The sequence below is a fragment of the Tyto alba genome, unplaced genomic scaffold (assembly GCF_018691265.1).
Source record: "Tyto alba isolate M040663 unplaced genomic scaffold, T.alba_DEE_v4.0 Super-Scaffold_8, whole genome shotgun sequence".
NCBI classification, from domain to species: domain Eukaryota; kingdom Metazoa; phylum Chordata; class Aves; order Strigiformes; family Tytonidae; genus Tyto; species Tyto alba.
The window spans coordinates 23,790,267-23,813,157 of NW_024881329.1; the positions used below are offsets into that span (position 1 = coordinate 23,790,267).

At 59.2% G+C, this 22,891-nt stretch overlaps 1 protein-coding gene and 1 long non-coding RNA gene across 3 annotated transcripts; one reads left to right on the forward strand and one right to left on the reverse strand.

Moving 5' to 3' along the window:
- Window positions 1–15: 15 nt before the first annotated feature.
- Window positions 16–3,626, reverse strand: LOC122152490. Its single transcript, XR_006164608.1, has 3 exons — window positions 3,536–3,626; window positions 441–604; window positions 16–76 (listed from the first exon to the last, which is right to left on the reverse strand). It is a non-coding gene; the product is annotated as an uncharacterized LOC122152490 (long non-coding RNA).
- Window positions 3,582–20,981, forward strand: LOC104359169 (SET domain bifurcated histone lysine methyltransferase 1). Of its 2 annotated transcripts, XM_042784664.1 has the most exons (22): window positions 3,582–3,828; window positions 5,169–5,404; window positions 5,756–5,928; window positions 6,395–6,429; window positions 6,589–6,688; window positions 7,087–7,254; window positions 7,545–7,746; window positions 8,925–8,998; window positions 9,382–9,572; window positions 10,394–10,523; window positions 10,903–11,041; window positions 13,586–13,744; window positions 14,426–15,028; window positions 15,300–15,416; window positions 15,694–15,863; window positions 16,697–17,313; window positions 17,866–17,894; window positions 18,168–18,300; window positions 18,940–19,105; window positions 19,560–19,771; window positions 20,159–20,247; window positions 20,828–20,981. In XM_042784664.1, the coding sequence occupies exons 1-22, from the start codon at window positions 3,667–3,669 to the stop codon at window positions 20,943–20,945; spliced, it is 4,023 nt and encodes a 1,340-aa protein (XP_042640598.1). In that variant the 5' UTR covers window positions 3,582–3,666; the 3' UTR covers window positions 20,946–20,981. The 2 variants fall into 2 exon arrangements, with proteins under 2 accessions (XP_042640598.1, XP_042640597.1); XM_042784663.1 differs by lacking the exons at window positions 13,586–13,744; window positions 14,426–15,028; window positions 15,300–15,416; ... (6 more) ...; window positions 20,159–20,247; window positions 20,828–20,981 and adding an exon at window positions 11,403–13,570.
- Window positions 20,982–22,891: the final 1,910 nt, after the last annotated feature.

Consider the following 22,891-nt stretch of genomic DNA (forward strand, 5'->3'; position numbering starts at 1 on the left):
CCCATCCCAGCCAGTGTCTGTCTTGCCGGAGGTCAGCCAAGCTCGTTGCACCTAATGCAGCTGGGAGTGAGGGGTCCTGTGGGAAAAAAAAAAAACAAACAAACAAAACCAAACAATTTAATAGGGATATTTTAACCTGCTTTTTCCTGGGAAATGAGGGAAGGGCGGGGAAGGGAAGCTGGAAGGGGCGGCAGGGTGAGACGACAATGATCCCTGTGGTGAGGGCGCCTGGGAGAAGGATGGGAAGACACTGGGTGTCCCCCAAACCACAACCGGCAGCCGTGACGAGGAGCAGAGGGGGTCTCGAGGAAATTTTGGGCTGCCTTTGACACCCGTCCCGGGTACTTCCCCTGCACTGCGACCCGCTCGGCCCCCGTGAATCCCACCCGCCTCTGCCCCACAGGGATGCCGGCGGCAGGCGGGCACGTGGGGCCGCGCACCTGAGGGCCGCCCGCATGGAGAACGCCACGGCACCGCCGGCCGTCGACCTGGACAAGGGCTTTGCCGTGGCCTTCGTGGTCCTCATGTGCCTCTTCCTCCTGGCCATGATGGTGCGGTGCGCCAAGCTCATCGTGGATCCCTACAGCGCCGTCCCGACCTCCACCTGGGAAGAGGAGCAGATCAACTGAGCCGGGGCGAGCTGGCCCCCAGGAACCCCTGCACCCCCCTGGGACCACGGCCCCCCAGCACAGCCCCCTCAGCACTGGGTGCTCCAGGGCACCCCAGGGCCCTCCAGCACCGTGGAGGCCCCAGCACCCTCAGAGCCACCCACTGCCCCCCAGCACCCTTGGAGCCACCCATCATACCCCAGCACCCTTAGAGCTCCCCATCACCCTCCAGGGCCCCCCAAGACCCCTCAGAGCTCCCCATCACTCCCTCAAGGCCCTCATCACCCTCAGAGCCACCCATCACCCTCAGAGCTCCCCACTGCCCCCCAGCACCCTCAGAGCTCCCCACCGACCCCCAGCACCCTCAGAGCTCCCCACTGCCCCCCAGCACCCTCAGAGCTCCCCACTGACCCCCAGCACCCTCAGAGCTCCCCACCAACCCCCAGCACCCTCAGAGTTCCCCACCACCCCCCAGCACCCTCAGAGCTCCCCACTGACCCCCAGCACCCTCAGAGCTCCCCACTGCCCCCCAGCACTCCCAGGGCTCCCCAGCACCCTGCCCTCCCAGCACCCTCAGAGCCGCCCATCATACCCCAGCACCCTCAGAGCTCCCCCATCACCCTCCAGGGCCCCTTGAGACCCCTCAGACCTCCCCATCAGCTCCCCCCATTGACCCTCAGCACCCTCAGTGCTCCCCATCAGCTCCCCCCATTGACCCCCAGCACTCTCAGAGCTCCCCATCACTCCCCAGCACCCCTAGAGCTCCTTACCACCCCTCAGAATTTGTCATTGCCCCCCAGAGCTCTCCATCACCCCCCCCAGCACCCCTAGATCTCTCCCCATCATCCTCCAGGGCCCCCCAAATCCTCTCAGAGCTCCCTATCATATCCCACATTGACACCCAGCACCCTCAGAGTTCCCCACTGACCCCCAGCACCCTCAGAGTTCCCCACCGCCCCCCAGCACCCTCAGAGCTCCCCACTGCCCCCCAGCACCCTCAGAGCTCCTCACTGCCCCCCAGCACCCTCAGAGTTCCCCACCGCCCCCCAGCACCCTCAGAGCTCCCCACCGACCCCCAGCACCCTCAGAGCTCCCCACTGCCCCCCAGCACCCTCAGAGTTCCCCACCGACCCCCAGCACCCTCAGAGCTCCCCACTGCCCCCCAGCACTCCCAGGGCTCCCCAGCACCCTGCCCCCCCCAGCACCCTCAGAGCCGCCCATCATACCCCAGCACCCCTAGTGCTCCCCCATCACCCTCCAGGGCCCCTTGAGACCCCTCAGACCTCCCCATCAGCTCCCCCCATTGACCCCCAGCACTCTCAGAGCTCCCCATCACTCCCCAGCACCCCTAGATCTCTCCCCATCATCCTCCAGGGCCCCCCAGATCCTCTCAGAGCTCCCCATCAGATCCCACATCGACCCCCAGCACCCTCAGAGCTCCCCACTGACCCCCAGCACCCTCAGAGTTGCCCACCGACCCCCAGCACCCTCAGAGTTCCCCACCGCCCCCCAGCACCCTCAGAGCTCCCCACTGCCCCCCAGCACCCTCAGAGCTCCCAACTGCCCCCCAGCACCCTCAGAGTTCCCCACCGACCCCCAGCACCCTCAGAGCTCCCCACTGCCCCCCAGCACTCCCAGGGCTCCCCAGCACCCTGCCCCCCCCAGCACCCTCAGAGCCGCCCATCATACCCCAGCACCCTCAGTACTCCCCCATCACCCTCCAGTGCCCCTTGAGACCCCTCAGAGCTCCCCATCAGCTCCCCCCATTGACCCTCAGCACCCTCAGTGCTCCCCATTAGCTCCCCCCATTGACCCCCAGCACTCTCAGAGCTCCCCATCACTCCCCAGCACCCCTAGAGCTCCTTACCACCCCTCAGAATTTGCCATTGCCCCCCAGAGCTCTCCATCACCCCCCAGCACCCCTAGATCTCTCCCCATCATCCTCCAGGGCCCCCCAAATCCTCTCAGAGCTCCCCATCAGATCCCACATCGACCCCCAGCATCCTCAGAGCTCCCCACCGACCCCCAGCACCCTCAGAGCTCCCCACTGCCCCCCAGCACCCTCAGAGCTCCCCACTAACCCCCAGCACCCTCAGAGTTCTCCACCGCCCCCCAGCACCCTCAGAGCTCCTCACTGCCCCCCAGCACCCTCAGAGTTCCCCACCGCCCCCCAGCACCCTCAGAGTTCCCCACCGCCCCCCAGCACCCTCAGAGCTCCCCACCGACCCCCAGCACCCTGAGCTCCCCACCGACCCCCAGCACCCTCAGAGTTCCCCACCGCCCCCCAGCACCCTCAGAGCTCCCCACTGACCCCCAGCACCCTCAGAGCTCCCCACTGCCCCCCAGCACTCCCAGGGCTCCCCAGCACCCTGCCCCCCCCAGCACCCTCCAGTGCCCCTTGAGACCCCTCAGTGCTCCCCATCAGCTCCCCCCATTGACCCCCAGCACTCTCAGAGCTCCCCATCACTCCCCAGCACCCCTAGAGCTCCTTACCACCCCTCAGAATTTGCCATTGCCCCCCAGAGCTCTCCATCACCCCCCCCAGCACCCCTAGATCTCTCCCCATCATCCTCCAGGGCCCCCCAGATCCTCTCAGAGCTCCCCATCAGATCCCACATCGACCCCCAGCACCCTCAGAGTTCCCCACTGACCCCCAGCACCCTCAGAGCTCCCCACTGACCCCCAGCACCCTCAGAGTTCCCCACTGTCCCCCAGCGCCCCCAGAGCTCCCCAGCACCCCTCAGTGTCCTCCCCCTCGGCCCCTCAGAGCTCCCCCCTTTGCTCCCCCGGGGCCCACCCTGGCCCCATCACCTCAGAGCCACCAGTAACCCCAGTGCCCACCCACCCTCCCGGGGCATCCCAGCACCCTCCCCGGCCCCTCAGGGTTAACCCGGCCCCTCAGAGCCCCCCCCCGGCCCCCCAGCCACCTTCCTTTAGGTGGCAGCATCGAGCCTTTCCCAGGGCGCTGCCCCTTTAAGCGCCTCTGGCTCCGCCCCCCCCCGCGCAGGCGCCTTGGCCAGCCCCCCCCGCGGGCTGCCGGGAAGGGGCGCTCTCGCGCATGCGCAGTGCGGCAGGGGTGGGTCGGGCTCCTCGGGCTGCGGTTCTCGGAAGTGTCGTCGAGCGGCTTCCGGTTTGGAACGACACCCGCTTTCCCCCCCCCTTCCCCCTCTTTTTCTCCTTCTCCCCGACAGCCGGAATCGCGGCGACCCCCGGGGTTCCGGTGAGTGCGGCTGGCCCGGCCCGGGGCGGGCTGGGGGGCGGCTGTGGGGCAGGGGGGTTCGGGAGGGGGCTTATGGGGTCAGGGGGGTCGGAGTTGGGGAGGGGGTGCGGGGGGCCTGTGGGGTGCAGGGTGATTGGGGAGGGGGTGTGTGTGGGGGCTATGGGGCACAGGGGAATTGAGGGGGGTGTCTGGGGGGCAGGGGGGTTGGGGAGGGGGGTGTGGGATTGTGGGGTGGGAGGTGTTGGGGGACTTTGTGGCAGCGCCGGGGTCAGATGGGCGTGTGGGGCAGGGGGAGGCGGGCGGGGGGGTGTGGGGAGGGACTGAGGGCGAGGAGGGGGCTGTGGGGCGGGGGGGAGGTGGGGTGAGGACTTGGGGGGGGGCGCTTGGGCTGAGAAGAGAGCATGAGGAGCTCCCCGGGTGTGAGGCGTGGGGTGGCCTTTGGGGCAGGGACTGCTACGGGCCAAGGGGTTGATGGCAACGTGCAAATATAAGGAAATTATACGTTTCTATATGTAATTAGATATAAACTGCGGGGCGTAAGAGGGAGCGTAAGGGCGCTAGGCATGGGGGGAGCGGAGGGTGGGGGGTTGATGGGCGCTGCAGCGGGGGCTGTGGTGGCACTGGGGGGGGTGCTGACAGGGCTGTTTGGGTGATAGGGTGCGTTTGGGGGGGGGTGCAGGTGCGGTTGGGGGGGGCCGTGGGCTCCCTTTGCATCTGTAGGGCTGGGGGAGGGTGGGGGGGTTGTGGCGGGGGGGGGGGGGGGCGAGGGGCTGCTCACGCACAGGCAGGGTGAGGTGAGAGGTGAGGAACCCCGCGGGAAGGTGCTGTCGAGCGCCGCGGGCTCGGAGATGGTGGAGGCTGCTTGGAATTTTCACCAGGCCCGGCTCGAGCGGAGCCGCCGGGGCCGTGGAGCCGGGCAGAGGAAACTGCTGGGGCCGTCCTTGGGGCTGGGCGGTGTAAAATGGTCCGTGATCCCCGCGGGCAGGGACAGACAGGAGCTCCCCTGGGCCACTGGTGGGTTGGGTCGGGAGAGGCGTCTGCCTGGTGCTGCTCCCAGGACAGGCAGCAGGTTGGGGACCGTTGGAGAGGAGAGGGTGCTGAGGGGGCGAGGCGTGAGGCTCCGGCATTTGGAGGGTCTGTGGAGGGATCGGAGGAGACGGCAGCAATCCCTGGTCGTCCTCTGGCTCCGCAGTGTGCTTGCACCTTGCTTGTTTTGGGCTCCTTGTGATCTTATCTTAACCACATATAGAGCATTTTGTTCCTGACTAGCTTTCAAAAAACGGAGCTTACGCTCTTGTGAGCGCCATGTCTCAGAGGTTTCACCGGCCTTTTCTACCCAGTTTGTGGTGTCAGGTGCAGCAGAAATGGATTCCCAGGAGATCAAAGAGCTGCAGCAAGAAGTGATGGAGGAGCTGGGAATCTCCATGGAGGAGCTCCAGGATATCATCGACAAAGAGCTGGAGAAGTTTGAGTGTGTGAAGCAGAGGAAGCAGCAGCTGGAGGAGCTGGAGAAGTGCGTGAAGCAGAAGGAAGAAGAGGTGGCTCGCGTTGACCGGCTCTTTGACGACGCTTCAAGGTGGGCACGCTCGGAATCGCAGCCGCGTGTCAGAGTTGGGGCTGAGAGCAGAGGAGGGCGAGATGGGCTGGCAGGGTCCCATGTCCTGAGTCCTGCCCCTTTCCCTTCAGGGTAGACTGACCCTGTGACTCTGCATCAGTTCGTTTGCGTGTGGTTATTGAGGGATAATTAAAATTATTTCTCTGTGGTGTTAAGTCCTTCATGTGAATACTCTTCCCTCGCCTCATCATGGTTGTATTTAATTAGCAGCTCCCCAGCGGTCGGTTTCTCTTTATTTCTGCAGTATTGTGGGATGCACAGCTGGGCTCACCTTGTCTTCTCCCATCTCTGCCCTTCTGTTTTTTTCCCCAGAGCCATTGATAAATGCGAGATACTGGTGAAGGACCTGTACTCCAAGCTGGGCCTGCAGTACCGGGAGAGCAGCTCCGAGGACGAGGACTTGGCTGCCAAGCCCATGGAAGTGATTGAGATCCCGGATGAGGACGACGATGATGTCATGAGTATCGGTTCAGGCTGGAGGCACAGTTCAGTATCTCGCTGTGCTGCATGGTACCGAGGGGAGGGTCGGGGATCTGAGTGTGTCCTGAAGCGTGGGAGTAGGAGGGATTGGAATAAGGATATCGTGAAGTTGGCTGTAAGCCGGGCCGGGCTGTAAGCAGGAGAAAATGCCGTTAGCTCATGAAGAACATCACCGCTCGCGTGGTCTGCAAGGCCCCTCACTGTTCCATGCTTCCTGGAGTCCCAAACTGGGACTTCTCCCTTTTCCCACCTGCCTTGTCGTCCCCATGGAATGCTGTCCCTGTGGGGCAGCTGCCTGTGCAGCACGTCCTGTGTGTGGAAACGGTGGCTTAGTAGAAGCCTTGCTTGAGTGGATTTCTTGACAGGGACAGAGAAGGCTTTCTCTGTTCCCTCTTCGTTTGGTAACTTAACTAGGATGGATTTTTTTATTCCCCAAAATGTATTAAACCACTTTTTCCTCTTTAAACACAGGCAATAGTCCCAGAATCGTAAAGGATCAGACTCTGGTGAGTTGGAAAAGACCTGACTGTAGTGTATTTCTGAAGGGGGGGTTGCTGGAATGCTTAGAACAGCATTTCTTGTATTTGTGTAATTTGGTGCATTTGTGTATTTGTTGCAAAAAAGGAAAGGTTCTTCATATTTTCTTTCTCTTTCCTTCCCTTCAGCTGCGGGAAGCCATGGCTGCAATGAGAAGATCTGCCCAGGATGTTCAGAAATTTATGGATGCTGTGAATAAGAAAACAAATGCCCAGGATAGTCTAAAAGGTCAGTGTGCGAGAGCTTCCTGGTGCTGACAGATGTGTGCTGGCACCCGTGTGCGCCCCTACCCTGCTCCCTTCTGCCTCTTACTCCTGATGGTTTTCTCTCTGAAAAAGAAAAGAACTATTCAGTGTCCTTGCTGGAGAGACTCAGTAAGATATGTTGATTCCAAATTCCTGTTTTTCCTTAAGCCCCTTTCGAAAGCAAATACAAGTGCTGCAGTTTCCATAATGTGAAAGCTTTTTAATGATGTTTAAAAGCTTACTTGCTGCTTATTCCATCCAGTGAAAGCGAGACTCTTAGGCTGACTGAGGTGAGGGAAAGCAGGGACGCTTCCTGTCTCCGGTCCGACAGACGTCTTTGGGCAATTTCTAACTTACCTCCTGTTGTTGTTCCTTGGGTAGATGCACAAACCCCTCAGGAAACTCCTGGTGCTGTCCAGCCCGCTGGCCCTGCAGCGGCTGGGAGTGATCTCAGCAATGATGGTGATCTGAACGTTGGCATGAGGATCCTGGGCAAGAAGAGAACCAAAACGTGGCACAAAGGAACTCTGATTGCAATCCAGACGGTCGGTACGTCCGTGCTCGGTGCGGTGACACGGGGCGTGTGGCTGTCACTAGGCTTCGGGTGGGTGAGCTCAGTCAGGCTCGGAGCAGGTCCCCTCCCATGTCGGAGCACCTAGTGCCTCCTGGAATGAGTGGGAGAGCAGCACATCTCCGCTATAATATTTTACCTTCTAAATCAATTTCTGAAAGGCTTTCAAATGAGTTCTGAACGTGAATCAGAACGGGATAGGGTGCTGGACTTCTTGTGTGAAATCACTTGGGTTTTATTTACCTTGCCGCGTTGAAATGTCTTTCAGGTGCTGCAAAGAAGTACAAAGTGAAATTTGATAATAAAGGGAAGAGTTTGCTTTCTGGCAATCACATCGCTTACGACTATCACCCCTCGCCTGAGAAACACTACGTTGGCAGCAGGGTCGTGGCAAAGTACAAAGATGGGAATCAGGTTTGGCTGTATGCTGGCATTGTGGCTGAAACCCCAAACGTAAAGAATAAAGACAGGTATTAATTCTCCTCCGCAGTCGTGTAACCTGCTCTCTCTTTTTAGGAAAAAAAGAAAATAGAAAATTTGGATGTTTGCTGTTGTGGGAGCTAAACTCTTTTCTGCCCTTTCTGGGGACGTAGTTCTGAATGTTGTTTCTTCAGTCTGTCTTATCTCTGAAAGTTCTGAGTGGAGCTTCCATTCTATTACTCACGTCCCTGAGTCAGAAATTATATCTGGTAATTCATTCAAATTATCACACAAATGGAAGTCTGCACTGCTCAAGGCATAAAACACAGCGTTAGGAAAGATGAGCCCTAGAAGTGTTTAGTGCCAGCAGCGTTGCCAAAGCACTTAAGGAGAAGCAGCAGCAGGTCTCAAGCAGCCTTTTCAGTCGTGTATAAATAAGGGGCAGGGCTGCTTTGCTGCTGCGGTTTAGGCTTGTGGTCTTTCTGTGAAGATTCATAAAGGATAGAATCACCCTCTTTGTTTCAAATGGGGATCTGCCGTAAATGCCTAATCGTGTCAAGTTCTATCTGAGACGCGTTTAATAACTGAAAATGGACTGCATTTATTACTCCTGTTGCAAATTTACTCCTCCTGGCTAGGCTGGCTTGTAACGCTGAGCTCTCCTAATGCAGCCTCCCTATCCTGAAGTTACTATTCAGAGGCGCTCGCGCTAAGCGGGTGCCGTATCCAGCCTTGTGGGTATCCCCCTCCCAGCTCCCCGTCCCCCACAGGCACTGGGGACTCTCATGCTCGTCTCCTGTCTGCAGGTGGAGCTCCAAAGACATCTTTTCTTGCAGAGAGTAGGAGCGATTACACTGTCTTTTCCTTCACCTCCTGCGGCGGAGGCACGGAGGGAACCTGGAGCCGCGGGCAGGGGGGCTGGCTGCGCTGTGCTGCGCTGCTGGGAGCCCTTTGGGCAGCCCCTCTCCCGCCTTTGGGAGCACAGGGCTTGCTCGGGGCTGGGGGAGAGCTGTTCGGGGAACCGAGGGAGGTGGTGGTACTGCAAAGCTCAGGATCTCCTGGCAGAAGTGATCACGTCCTTCTGTCCTCACCCACCGTGTCTGATTTGAGGGCCTTTAGGATGGGCAGGAGGAGCAGGAGGGGGGGCTTCACTTCCATCATGTGATGTGAGGCTGCATTTTATTCAGCTGCATTTCTAATTCCCACCTCCAATGCTGCTGTTCTCCAGGTTCCTGATCTTCTTTGATGATGGCTATGCTTCATACGTCAAGGAGTGGGAGCTGTACCCGATCTGCAGGCCACGTGAGTGATCTCTGCCCCTCCTGCGTCCTAACGCTGCGGTAGTGTGGAGAGCCTTTGGGTATGTGAAAGAGCCTGGCTGAAAAGACGGGGGCCAGATGGCACGTTCCCTCCAGCACTGTGCCTGCAGACGTTTGCTTTGCAGGTGAACCTGGAGGAAATGCCAGTTTATTACTGGCAGTGTGTGTGTGCTGTGACTCCTTGCACTCTGGGTCCGTTAATACGGCTGGATGCCCTTCCACCAAAAATCCAGCCACTCGGGATTGCTGCTTCATTGTTCTTACGTAAAAATCCATCTGGGATCTCTTTAAAAAAAGAATTCAAGATTCTCTTTGTAAAAGTCTGTCCTCCTCTTCCCTTTCTCCCATCCATCCCTTTCTGAACAGTGCAAAAGACCTGGGAAGACATAGAGGATGTTTCCTGTCGCGATTTCATTGAGGAGTACATCACGGCCTACCCCAACCGTCCCATGGTGCTGCTGAAGAATGGCCAACTGATCAAAACGGAGTGGGAAGGGACCTGGTGGAAATCCAGAGTGGAAGAAGTGGATGGCAGTCTGGTCAAAATCCTTTTCCTGGTAGGGCAATTTCCCTCCTCCCGTTGGAGGGTGAAGGTGGGCTTAAATGTGAGTCTGGGGGCTGTTGGGCCGATCAAGGCCTTGCTGATGTCAGAGAAGGTCCTGGAGCAAGCAGGTATTTTGCTTAGTAGGTAGACCACCGATTTCTACGGTGCATTGATGGGAAGGTGAGACTTTCTTTTGCATGACAAAAGCTGCAAAAGCCTTCTAAAGCCTTTTGCATGTGAAACTTCAAAGTGGTAGATAAGACACAAAATTCGCCACCTGCAGGTATTCTGTCCTGGTCCCTTTCCTGATAGAAACACCTAGCGATGTCTTCTGTCCAAATACAAGTGCTGGTTTGAGAAGCTGAGCAGTATTCTGCTTGCTCGAATTCTACAAACTGCAGAAAGGGAGCAGGCATGCTCTCTGTCTAGACCACTGCAGAGCCACCGGGGCTGGGGAGGACGTTGTACACGTGCAAATTCAACCTCCCTGTCCTAGAGCAGATTCGGTTTGCGCTGAGGCGTTGTCTCCCAGGGGAGTCTGGTTTCTCCAGCAGCGCCTCGTTAGCCAGTCATCGGCCCGAGAGCAGAACTGCATTTGTGGGTTGGGGTCTTGGCATTGGTTTGGTTTGTACTCGGTGTCCCCCAGATCCGAGGAATTACTGCCCCTGTCCTCTCTTGGCTGCACGGTCTTTCAAGAGCCTTCAGCTCAATGCTTTGCCTCCTTTCCATTCGATTCTGCTCCCCGTAAAAGCGTGCTGCTGTCTCCCTGGCCTGTTCTGTACCTCTGAAGCTCTCGCTGTAGGTGCTGTGAGTGTTGCCTTCTCCTTGCTGCAGGATGACAAACGCTGTGAGTGGATTTACCGGGGTTCCACACGCCTCGAGCCCATGTTCAGCATGAAAACTTCCACAGCCTCCACCCAAGAAAAGAAGCAAAGTGGACAAGCAAGGACGCGTCCCAATGTTGGTATGTGGCATCTTTTTCTTTGATTTGTATCCTGGAATTTGAATGAGCGCATTGTGAGTTGGCGGGGGCGGGTGGGTTGTTTTGGTTTTTGTTTGGTTTTGGTGGGGTTTTTTTGGCAGAACTCCTGGCGATTTAAGATTTACAGTGGGCTTTTCCTCCTGGCACAAAAGATGCCGCAAAGCCAGACTGCAGTTGTGTAACGTGGCCAGGGTCTCTTTGGGGTGAGAGGCTGTGACTCGGGAGCTCAGCCAGTGACCTGGTGCCTCTGTTTTGGTTGCCTCTGGGGACTGAAGCAATATTTTGTGGCTAGCGCCCCAGACTTTGGTTGACAGTAGAGACTTTCCCCGTTGATACTCTGCTTTTTCCGCTTCCCCACTAGGTGCTGTCAGGAGCAAAGGGCCTGTAGTACAATATACCCAAGATTTAACGGGAGCTGGTACCCAGTACAAACCTTTAGAGCAAATGCAGGCAGCCTCGCTGGCCGCACGGTCCGTTTCTCCGCAGCCTGCTGAGATGGAGTAAGTACCTGAGTGGGGTCTCTGCTTCCACCACTCCGTCCTTTGCGTTTGGTCTCCAGTGCCCAGCTCTTTCAGGCACCACCCTTTCTGTGTAGAGGGATCCTCAGGTGCAGGTTTCCTCCCTGACGAGGCTTGTTTCCTGGTTACACAAGTCACTCGTAGTCATGCTTCTGGGGGAGAGTGTAGATAAAGGCTCCTGGATGAGTAATTGGGGGTGGGGGAGCTGACAGCCCAGCACCCCCTGAGCCAAATGCCACGTTCTTACTCAGGGCTGAAGCTTCACGCTTGCTGTGTTTCCAAGTTAGAACATTTGCTCCTTCTCTTCTGAAAATCTGAATTGCTCCCTCGTGTCATGATCCAGGCGCTGGCCCCCGGCTGCCTTGTATCCCTCCACTTGGACTGACCTGCTCGCAGACCTCAATGACTTACGAGGCACTGAGAACTCGGGATCAGTGGTCGGTCTCGGTGGGCACGGACCAAACCTGACAAAGCTAAGCCACGGCCAAGTCGCCCACGGTCCTCCTGCTGCCAGGGGCCCAAGCGGGACGTTCTCGGAGGTGCAGGCTAGTGCCGAAGGAGGCCTGGACGAAGGAGCAGCTCGGCCTTGTGATGAAGGCAGCGTGTTGTAGAGCACCAGGGCACCTGAGCATGAGCTCTGGGACTTTAATAACGTTCTAGGGGAGAGAGGTGCTGTCCCCGTTCATTTTTGCCACCGCTGTGGATTTCCCGTCCGAATTTACGGACTCCTGGCCCCCTGCCAGCATGTCCTCCGCTGTGACTGCGCCTTGCTGCATGGGCAAAAGGGAGAAGGGGGATGTCCCAGCTGTAAGGGACCTGTGTAGCAAGTCAAGCTTTATTCGCCAGATGCTCTCTGGGTGTAGCAGCACCTAAGAAACCCCGCCTGCCCCCAGCCTCCGGTCTCAGGAGGGGTTCCTTTCCAAGTACCAGTGCAGTATGAGCCCTTCTGCCCCTGGATGTGAGGGGTAACTTGGAAACGCTCCTCCTATGCCACTCTCACCAAGACTTGAGAGTCGAAGCCGTAATAGCCTTGTTCCTCATCTCTTGCATAACTGAGAGGAGAGGCCGATGCCGAAGGAGAGCTGCTCCAGCGTGAGCAGTGCAGCGTGGGCTCCTCTGCTGCCAGCCCAGGGCCCCGCCGGTGGAGAGAGGAAGAGCTGGGCTGCTGCCCTAACACCGGGGCACCCTCAGCTCCCGGGGTGTAGGAAGGCTGTGCAGTGAAGATGATGAAGCTGGACTGCAGCAGTCAGCCAGCCTGCAGTCCCGCTGGCTGCTGAATCTCCCCTTTTCCATTGAATAGTCCTTGCAGTGGTTACAAGAAACACATTCATTTTTTTTTTTTTTTTCTCTCTCCTCACAGAGGCTTTGACTTTAGGATCTTGTTTCAGACCTAGTACAAGCAGACACTGCAGGCCTTTCCCTGCCCTGGCGTTCAGTAGTGAACTGCTTAAAGACAACTGGTTTTCAACACGGACTGAAGGCAGCGTGCTGTACCCATGGCCCTGCTGTCCCGAGGGGATGCTGTTGGGTTAAAAACACACTGGGTTTAGATTATTAGCACTGGGAGAACGGTTTCTTGGCTCTGAGGAAGCCCTGGTTCTCTTCCCTCCCCAGTCTCGCTTTCCAGTTTTTCTGCAGTGCCGGGGAGCTGCTGCCAGCCATTTCTGACTGTTTAAAGCCCGTTGATGGAAGCTTTTTTTTTTTCTCTTGCTCCTGAATTTTTAAATGTATGTTAATACCTTGCTGTTAAGGCAGATGTTTGCAGAAGCAGTCGCCCCCTCCTGTTCTCACTGTCTCCTCCCTTTCTGCCCTGATAACGTAACTATGTTCTGCCACTTGTGGGAAAACCAGTGGCTGGTTTGGGGTGTTTTTCTGTTTAATCCATATAAATGGATTGGAAACCTCCGCTGTTGTTTTCCCAGGGTGTGAGGGCCACTGTCTTCCAGGTGCCTCCCGCCTTCCCGATGTTGTTCATCGGGCTGCAGGGGTGTTTGGGAGCCCCTCGCACCCCTTTCGTCAGCGATATTATTACATTCCTGTGCACGCTCTTATCTTGTTCCTCGGTGCAGACAAAAGAGCCCTCTGTATTTCTTGTTCCTCCCACTGCTCAGTACTGTTGCGCTGACTGAGCCTCTGTCAGCTCCTGTTTCTGCTATTGCAGGGCTTTCTTCATGTACTGGTTTGTCCGGCTTCCTGAAACCAAGGCCTTGGACATCCTCGTTACGCTCCCTCTCACCCTCGTGCCTCACTTCCAAATACATAGCACCATGTCAGGAGTTACTTTTAAACCTCGCTGCGTTCTGGCGTTTGGTCGGGGTTGCTGCGGCATCGCCGTAGCACAAGTAGTCAGGGACGGGCTGGTTTTCACACTGGTTAGGAAAAACCTGCTCGGTTTTGCTTGGATTCAGCACTGTTACTGACTCCCGTGCGGGGAGAGTTCCTCTGACTGCCCCTGTCTGATCTAAATCCGGGCGGTTGTGCGAGCGTGTGCATCTTGCAGATCGCCTCCCTTCTTCCCTCGTGCAGGTGCTTCGACAGCCAGCTGGCCCAGTCGAGAAAGCAGGTGGCCAAGAAAAGCACTTCCTTCCGTCCTGGCTCCGTGGGCTCTGGGCAGTCGTCGCCGCCTTCTCCTGTCCTGAGCGATACACCTCCGGCGGGAAGGACCGGCGCGGCCCAGCAGCATCGGTGAGCAAAGCTTCCTTGCCCTTGTTACAGCTCCCCGCGTCCCTGGGAGGGTTTGGGATGCCGGTGTGGGTTTGTTTGGTTCAGCACAGGTTTATTTGGTGGGCCGACACCTTTATCTTCCACCTTGTCTGGTCCTGAGCATTTGTCTTCCTCTTACCTCGTTCTCCCTCCCGGACAACTGTTGTTGTTGGCTTGAGCCTGGAGCGTCTCTTATCAGCTCCGACCAGCACTTACCTCAGTGGGCCCTGGCCAAAGCCCGCTTATTTTTAGAGGACTCCCGTTTCTATGAGCTTTCTAGGGTCGGGGGGAAGCCGCTCTTCCTATAAATCCGCAGGTGGCTTTTCGGCAGCGGTGGCTTTGCGGCAGCCGATCCACAGCACAGAAGCCGTTGATCCACGTGTTCGGAGACCACAACCAGCTCGTGCTTGTTTTTTGCTTCCCTAGCTCCGATTTGGGGTGGTTCTTGGTGTCCTCTGCTGCGGGTGACGCTCCCTTTGGGGCCCACCCAGCCTTGCTCCTGGGGGACGCCGAGCTTTGCGTCTCCCTGGACTAAGCAGCCGAGCCAGCGGCGGGCCCCGGTGTGTAACTAACTAGCAGCTGCCTCGGCAGGAATCCGGTGCCCGAAATCGGGGAGCGCCCCGCTCCTTCCCTTAGCCGAGTGTGTCCCTTTCGCTGCGGCAGGCTCCCCGGTGGCCAGGCGGGCAGCGGCCCGGCCCACGCCTTCCACGGCATGATGGACCGCGTGCCCAACGAGCCCTCGTACCGAGCCCCGCTGGAGAAGCTCTTCTACCTGCCGCACGTCTGCAGCTACACCTGCCTGTCCCGCGTCCGCCCCATCCGCAACGACCACTACCGCAGCAAGAACCCCCTGCTCATCCCGCTGCTCTACGACTTCCGACGGATGACGGCCCGCCGGCGGGTCAACCGCAAGATGGGCTTCCACGTCCTCTACAAGACGCCGTGCGGGCTGTGCCTGCGAGCCATGCCGGAGATCGAGCGCTACCTTTTCGAGACGGACTGCGACTTCCTCTTCCTGGAGATGTTCTGCCTGGACCCGTACGTGCTGGTGGATCGCAAGTTCCAGCCCTACAAACCCTACTACTACATCACGGACATTACCAAGGGCAGGGAGGACGTGCCGCTGTCCTGCGTCAACGAGATCGACAACACCCCGCCGCCGCAGGTGGCCTACAGCAAAGAGCGCATCCCCGGCAAGGGGGTTTACATCAACACCAGCTGGGAGTTCCTCGTGGGCTGCGACTGCAAAGACGGCTGCAGGGACAAGTAGGTGACTCCTCGTGTGTCGTGGGGCCTGGGGGGGGGGGGGGGGGCAGCACCCGGGCTGTGCTCCCTGCCCTGGTGCCCTCCCCAGCCGGGCCTGCTCTGGCCTTTAAGCCCACGCAGCTCTGGTCGGCTGCAGGCTGGCCCCCCCAGGTCAAGCCCCCTGTGCCCGTCTCCGCGTACGCGCGGGCGGGAAGACCGTGATTTCTTTGCCTGTCTGTAAAACCGACCAACCTCCGGGCCACGGGGTGGCTTTTTCTGTGTGTCTCTCTAGATCGAAATGTGCTTGTCACCAGCTGACAGTCCAAGCGACGGGCTGCACCCCGGGCGGGCAGATCAACCCCAACTCAGGATACCAGCACAAAAGGCTGGAAGAATGCCTCCCGACAGGGTGAGCAGAGCTGCCTCTTCTCCTTCCCCCCCCCCCCCCCCCCGAATAGCAGCCCAGAGGCAATACTGCCCGCAGCTGAGTGCAGCTACTGAGGACCTGCCTCCGTTCTTGATTTGAGTGCGGACGTGTGGCCCGGTCCCGCTCTGCAGCTCCGCTCTCCCACGTCTGCTGAGCTTCAGCTCGCTGCTGCGAGTCCCTTTGCACCAACACTGGTACGCCAGCACGCCGTGGGAGACGGCTTTGTCGAGGGAGGTGTCACTCTTCTCCTTTCTTCCAGAGTTTACGAGTGTAACAAGAGGTGCAAGTGCAACGTCAACATGTGCACCAATCGCTTGGTCCAACACGGGCTCCAAGTCCGCCTGCAGTTATTCAAGACGCAGAACAAAGGCTGGGGCATTCGCTGCCTCGATGATATTGCTAAAGGCTCTTTTGTCTGCATCTATGCAGGTAGGATCCCACCCCCCTGAGCCAGCAGGTAGAATCCTCTCAGCTCTGAAATAGGTGCTTGGAATGAAAAGCCTCTGTTGAGCCAGCGCTCTTCCCAGCGGTCACGTGTATTCAGACGTGAATCTGCTTTGTTTTGGTTAAGGAGGGGAGGGAGAAGGATTTGGAAAGAGCTGGTTGTGTCAAGCTTGTGTCAGGCCTGAGATCTCGGTTTTGTTTATCGCAAAACCCAGCAGAGAGGGGGTGAAGCTCTTCCTGCGCTTATCGGGGGGACGGGAAAGGGAAAACCCTCCCGTGCCCAGCTCTGAGGCGAGGTGCTGCAGGAGCCAGCCCGTGGGGCCGCGGCGTCGAGCGAAGCGCTCGCACCCCCAGAGCCGTCGCTGCGGGTGAATCGACACCTCCCAGCTTCCTGTTGACGTCGGGCCGGCCGCGGGGACATCGGCACAAGCCAGTGAAATGCAGAAGTTGCGCAGGATGGTTGCGTTAGCGCCGAAACGAAACTAACCACAGGCCTGGCCTGCCTTCTGGCGCTCTGGTTTCTTGCCCTTGGTGTTGCCTCTGCGCCGCGCCCTCGCCTCCAGCCCTTCAGAGGGAAAGCAGTCGCCCTGTTGGAGTTCCCTGCTGGGAGCCCGGACGTTAGCGAGGGCCCGCTTTAGATCGGCCGCGTGCTTCAGATTCTCGTTACCTCGAGTTGTCCTTTCCTGGCCCGGCTTTAGAATAAGGTGGTGTCAGGCCTGTTTGCTCCTCGGTGAGCCTCTGGGGAGGGTAAAACCCATGGGGTAGGAATGTCATCCCTGGAAAACTCACTACTTCGTTTTTCTACTCCCCACCCGCAGGGAAAATCCTCACGGATGACTTTGCCGACAAAGAGGGGCTAGAGATGGGCGACGAATATTTTGCAAACCTGGATCACATCGAGAGCGTGGAGAACTTCAAGGAGGGCTACGAGAGCGACGCAAAATGCTCTTCCGACAGCAGCGGGGTGGACATGAAGGATGAAGAGGAGGAGAACACAGGCACTGAGGAGCAGGAGGAGTCCAACGAGGACAGCTCCGACGACAACTTCTGCAAGGACGAGGACTTCAGCACCAGCTCGGTGTGGCGCAGCTATGCCACGCGACGGCAGACCCGGGGCCAGAAGGAGAACGGGCTCTCGGAGACGGCCTCCAAGGACTCGGGGCTCACCCGGCAAATCAGCCACGAGGAGACGGCGGCGGGCGCCCCCTGTAAGCTGCCGGTGTCGGAGGAGACCTCCAAGAACAAAGTGGCCTCGTGGCTGAGCTCCAACAGCATGTCCGACGGCTTCCAGGACAATGACAGCGCCTCCTCCTTCAAGATGAGCGAAGGCAGCGAAGCCAAGGCCGGCAAAGGGGAGCTCCCTGGGGAGAGAGAGAAAGCCTGTGCCTCTGCCCCGGGCGACCTGGACGGAGAGCCAAAGGCATCGAAGAAAGATGTAAGGGGGGGGGGCAGGGGGGGGGCTGTGGGGGCGGGAGATGAGTATTGCCCCCCACCTTGGGGCACGGGCGAGGAGACGGAGCCCCAGAGCTGCACCTCAGCTGCGCTCTTGCTCCAGAGGCTTCTCTACTCATCCAACACGACTGGGGGTGCTGGGGTGCTGCTCGGCGTCCCCTCGGCCTTTTCCTGCTGGGGGGGGGGGGCCGGGAGGGGTCTGTCCCCATCCTGGGGGAAGCTTTGGCCCGAGAGGCTACAAAGAAGTCGCCCAGCCAGCGCCTGCCTGGGTACCCGGGCTGCTGGGGAGGGTGTTCAGCCGGGGCTGGGGACACCGGGGGGGGTGGAGGTGGGCTCTGTCCACCCACCCAGGAGACCCACTGGGTGGGCTGCGGAGCCCGGGGAGACCCCTGGTCATAACTTGGACCTTGTGGAGCACCCCGGGACTGGGCGTCAGGCTGAGCGGTGGGGCGGGCCGGGCAGCGTGCCCGCAGAGGGGCTGAAGGGTCCTCCAGAAGGGAGAGAGTTTAATCTTCTGTACTTGTCCCCTCTGCAGGAAACTGAAGATGTAACCAAAATTCCTGGGTAAGGTTCCTCCAGTTGTATTTCCCTGCCTTTTTTTTTTTATTTCCGAATACCGCCCTGAGCGAACTGCTGCAGCTCCAGGGCTGCCCCTTAACTCTTAAGGACGTCGCTGCCGGAGCAAACGGCGAGGTCGGGAGGGTTTGGGCCGCGCCCCAGCGTGCGCTGGCGATTTGTGGGCTTGGAGGGGGCAGGCTCGCCCCGCTGGCAGCTCCCCTGGCCCCGGCCGCTCTCCCGGCGCCTGCCAGCCTGACCCGCTCTTGTCCTCGCCCCCAGGCTCAGCGACTTGGGGCGGATGTACGGCTACAACCCCAGCCCTCCCAAGCTGGAGGGGATCCGCAGGCCCACGAGCAAGACCGCCCTGCTGCAGAGCCGACGGCATTCCCTGGCCCTGCAGCCCCCCACGGACGTAAGCGGTGACCCCCGGGCTGGGAGGGGGGGGCCGGGCTCTGCCTCGGCTCCACGCCGGTTTGCTGAAGACCTTGACCCTGACTTTGGGTTGTGCCGCTTTCGGTCCCCCCTTGAGCACCAGCGCAGGGCTGGTGGTTCGTAGTTGTGATTTCCTGGGGGAGGCAGTTGGTTTCCTTCAGACTTGGGGGGGGTCTTTCATGGTTCTGAAAGCCCCAAAAAAGGACGGATGGGCCGCGTGTCCCAGCGGGTCACAAACCCAGCACACCAGCGACCCGTCGCTCGGCACAGCCGGCTCTCAGAAGCCATCCCGGGGGACGGTCTTTGTTTTTTGGGGTCTCCTCCCCGCCTTGCAAAACCCGGAGCACCTGATGGTGCAGGCTCGGGAGTCTCTGGCAGTCTGGGTGCTGCAGGAGTAACCACCCCCCCACCACCCCCCCCAAAACCCCACTGGCCTGCGAGCTGGGGCCTGTGTCCCCCTTCCAGCTCTGACCGCGGCAGCGTCCCGCTTCCGAAGGGTTTCCTAAAGCGCGGAGAGCCTCTGCCAAAAGGGCAAAATACTGCTGGGGGGGAAAGGGCGAGCGGTGGAGCGATGCTGGGCCCCGGGCCGCGCTCAGCAGCCGGTGCTGCCTCTCCGCAGGACGTGCTGACGCTGTCAAGCAGCACGGACAGCGAGGGGGAGACCGGGCAGGCGGCGGCGGGGCAGGCCCAGGGCACCACCAACGACAGCGACGACATCCAGACCATTTCCTCGGGCTCCGAGGAGGAGGAAGGGGACGACAAGAAAAACCCCTCGTCTGGGTCAGGTGAGGACGGCTGCTGGGGGAGGAACAGGGGCCGTGAGCGGAAGGTCCAGGTGAGAAACTCTGGCCAGAAACCACCAGGAAGGGCTCCTGAGGACGGAGCAGCTGTGAGCAGGGTGGATCCTGCTCCAGGCGCTGCTGAGCGGGGCCTGAAGCCTCCCCAGGCGCTGTCTGAGAAACCCCGGCCCTCAAGTATTGAGTATTTGTGGATGGCTCCTAAAAAAAAAAGGGCAAAACAGCTGTGGGGCTTACGGTGGTGGGTCTCCAGGCTCCGCTGGGTGGTGGGGATTCCCAGGAGCCATCCCAGGGTGGCATTTTGGATCTGAGCTGCATCTCTAAGGGATTTATCACCCCTGTGGGAAGAGGAGAGGGTCTCGGGGCGGCAGCGCTGCTGTGGGGCTCCTCTTGGGGAAGGTGGAGAGAGACCAGGGCGGTGTTGGCTCCTCTCTTGGGGCAGGTCCTGTGAAGAGGCAGGTGGCGGTGAAATCCACCCGCGGCTTCGCCCTGAAATCCACTCACGGGATCGCCATCAAATCCACCAACCTGGCCGCGGCCGACAAGGGCGAGAGCGCGCCCGTGCGCCGGACCACCCGCCAGTTCTACGACGGAGAGGAGTCCTGTTACATCATCGACGCCAAGCTGGAGGGGAACCTGGGCCGGTACCTCAACGTGAGTCACCGGGAAGGGACGGATTTGGGGTGACCTGTCCCACCAGTGGGCCCCGTCCTCCCCAGGGTGAGATAAATAACAGTAAAAAAGGGGGAAAAGAGCCAGGACTGGGAGGGTGAGCCGCCCCAGCCCGGTGAAACGGGGCAGCTGCTCCGGCCCCGTGACACGGGCTGAGCGGGACGGTGGCGTCAGCCCTTCCAGCGCCCGGTGCCTTTGCGAGCGCGGGGGTCCGGGCGCGTCCCCGGTGGGGCGGGCGGCGGGAGGGAGCGCGTCCTGTTGCGGCGGGAGCGCTGCCGCTGCACGAAGGCCGGTGCTTGCCGCCGGCTGGTTGGCATCCCTCGCCCCGCGGGAGCTCGCTCACTGCCTTGGTCTCCGCTCCCTTCACAGCACAGCTGCAGTCCCAACCTCTTCGTGCAGAACGTTTTTGTGGACACGCACGACCTCCGCTTCCCCTGGGTCGCCTTCTTCGCCAGCAAGTGAGTCGCGGGGCGCTCGGGGAAGGGCCGGGGCTGCGTGACCCGTGCGGGCTGGGTGCCTCCTCCTCCCCGTCGCCACCGTCCCCCGTTTCATGCCAGCCCGAGCGGGGAGAAGCCCGGAGCTGAGCTGGGCGAGGAGCTCTCTTCCAGGCTGGAGCTTCTGGTGCGATTCGCAGCAGCTTTAGACCTTCCCAAAAGGGATTTAAGCGCGGAGCGGGCGGCTGCCCAGCTCCTTCGAGCCCCGAACCCCCGGGCGGCGGTGAATCCCTGCCGCCTGCCTCTCGGGCACTGCCAGCGCGGCCGCTCCTCTGTGAAGCCCCACGGGAGTGATTCAGCGGGGAACTTTGTCCCTTTGCTCGCCGCGCAGCCCGGGGCAGCGCCGCTGGCTGCTTCACCCTTGCCCCGGGGGAAGCTGGACCGCGCCGCCCCGGCCAGCGAGGTCGGACGTCGGCGGCGCTCTCTGCTAGCGAGGGGTCCAGCTCATCCTCCTGCTGGGAATGGCCTTTTCTCCCAGCCCGTGCAGGTTTTTTATTCTTCTTTTTTTTTTTTTTTTTTTTAAAAAAAAACCAAAACTTCTCAGGAGGATACGAGCCGGCACAGAGCTGACGTGGGATTACAACTACGAAGTGGGCAGCGTGGAAGGCAAAGAGCTGCTGTGCTGCTGCGGGGCTGTCGAGTGCCGGGGGCGGCTGCTCTGAGCCCCTCACCCCCAGGCCCGCGGCCAACTCGCCCCTTGTGAGGGTGAAGGTTCTTCTCGAGAGGTGGTTGTTTAAGAGTGACCGTTACGAAGCCGAGGACGGAGGCTTCGAGTTCTCCTGTTCACTTGACAATTACAGCGGCAGACGGACGGGGAGCAGAACCGTGACCTGGACGGCTCGGGGGGGGGGGGGGGGGGGTGACCCCCAAACCTGGCGCTGAGCTTTGCTTCTACCCCATCCCCGGGGGGACGGTCCCTCCCCCGGTGCCGCGGGAAGGGCCGGTGGCCGAGGCCTCACCTGCCTGAGCTGGGGCCAAGCTGCAGTTCCTGCCCTGTGCCGGCTCGCCCGCCCTGACGGGTTTCCAGCAGAAAACGCTTCACCCAGGTTCCAGGGAACCGGGCGGGAGCGAGGGTGGAAATAAAGCTTGGTCCACTCTTAGAGCCACGATGGGAATTTAAGAGAAACAAAAGCAGTCTTCAACCGTGACATGTTGTAAAGAATCTTTTCATTGTTAAAAAGCAATAAAGTATGTTTTTCTATTTAAAAAAAAATTAAAAACTGCCCTGAACTTCAAATGCAGAAAAAAAAAAAAAAAAAAAAACAAAACAAACCTGAAAGAGCAGGATTTAACCACTTCCTTCATCCCTGTGTCCATGGGGCTCGCAGGAAAACTGCCCGAGGCAGCCGGGGCCAGCCAGGTTCATGGGCACAGGGAGGACAACACGCTCCCCCCAGGCTTTTTCACCTTTCCTCCCTTCTGGCAAAACAAATACTCATGAAATCCTCCACTTCTTCAAACCGAGGAGCAGCTGGTTGCACTTGCCTTGCTCGGGAGCAGGGTTGATGCCCTCGCCACCCCGAGGCTCAGGGGACAGAGTCTGGCCTAAGCTACTGCCCTCAATTTGCAGTTGAGGCAGCCTTGAACTTGACTCAGTTGCACCAAATTTGCTTCGGGCACCTGGGGCTGGGGGGGGGGGAAGGGCCGGGTGGGTGCAGGCAGCGGGGGGGGAGGAGGAGCAGCTGCCTGGCCTGGCAGCTCCACAAGGAAAACTCCTTTTTTTATTTTTTTTTTTTTTTTTTCTTTTTTCTCCCCTGGCAGCAATTCACAATTTCAAGTGTTGGGGTTTGGCTTTTCTCCGTTCTGGGCAGGGCTCGTACCTGCCCATCCGAAGGGTTCAGTCAACCTCTGTGAACACGGGCCTGGAGGCCGATTTTCACAAACTGGAACCCGATCTCGAAGCACAAAGCCCCGGGCGGGGCGGGGGGAGGAAGAGCCGCAGCAGCAAAAACCGGGTTCCAGCCGCCACCCCCAGCTCTCGGGCACCCGAACCACGAGCAGCCCCTGCGACTCTCACACAAGGGAGGCTTTTTTTTCCACGCTAAATCTTTTTTTTTTTTTTTTCTTCTTAAAAACCTTTCCAGGGCCTCCGCGAGCTCCAGTTCCATCCTTAGCGTCCACCTGAATAGCGGCTTTGTCATCCTGGTGGGGCGAGGAGGGCGGCTGAAGCCCACACTCCCGGCTGGTTGTGAAGACATGGGAGAGCTTTCGGGGGGGGGGGGGGGGGGGGGAGGAAAAAAAAAAAAAAAAAAAAAAAGTAAAAATATCCAAACACTCAAATCTGGCCACTTTTAGCAGTGCCTAAACGAAAGCTAAAGGGGGCTGTGCTGAGCTGACCACCCCCAGACCCCTGCAGGGGCCAGGGCCACTGTGCCAGCCACAGAAGATGCCCAAGCCCTTTATTTTTTTATACCGAAGTTTATTAGTTTTTAACTTTTAATATATTTAACCTTTTATTTTTTTTTTTTTTTTTTTAAAAAACAGAAACAACAGAACACATTTTGGTCTGACGTTGGTTAATGGTCCTTCTCCCCCCACCCCTCCGCACTGGGAGGTCTCGCTGCATCCTGGGTGGATGCGGGAGACAGAGCCAAGCCCGGCTCCTCCT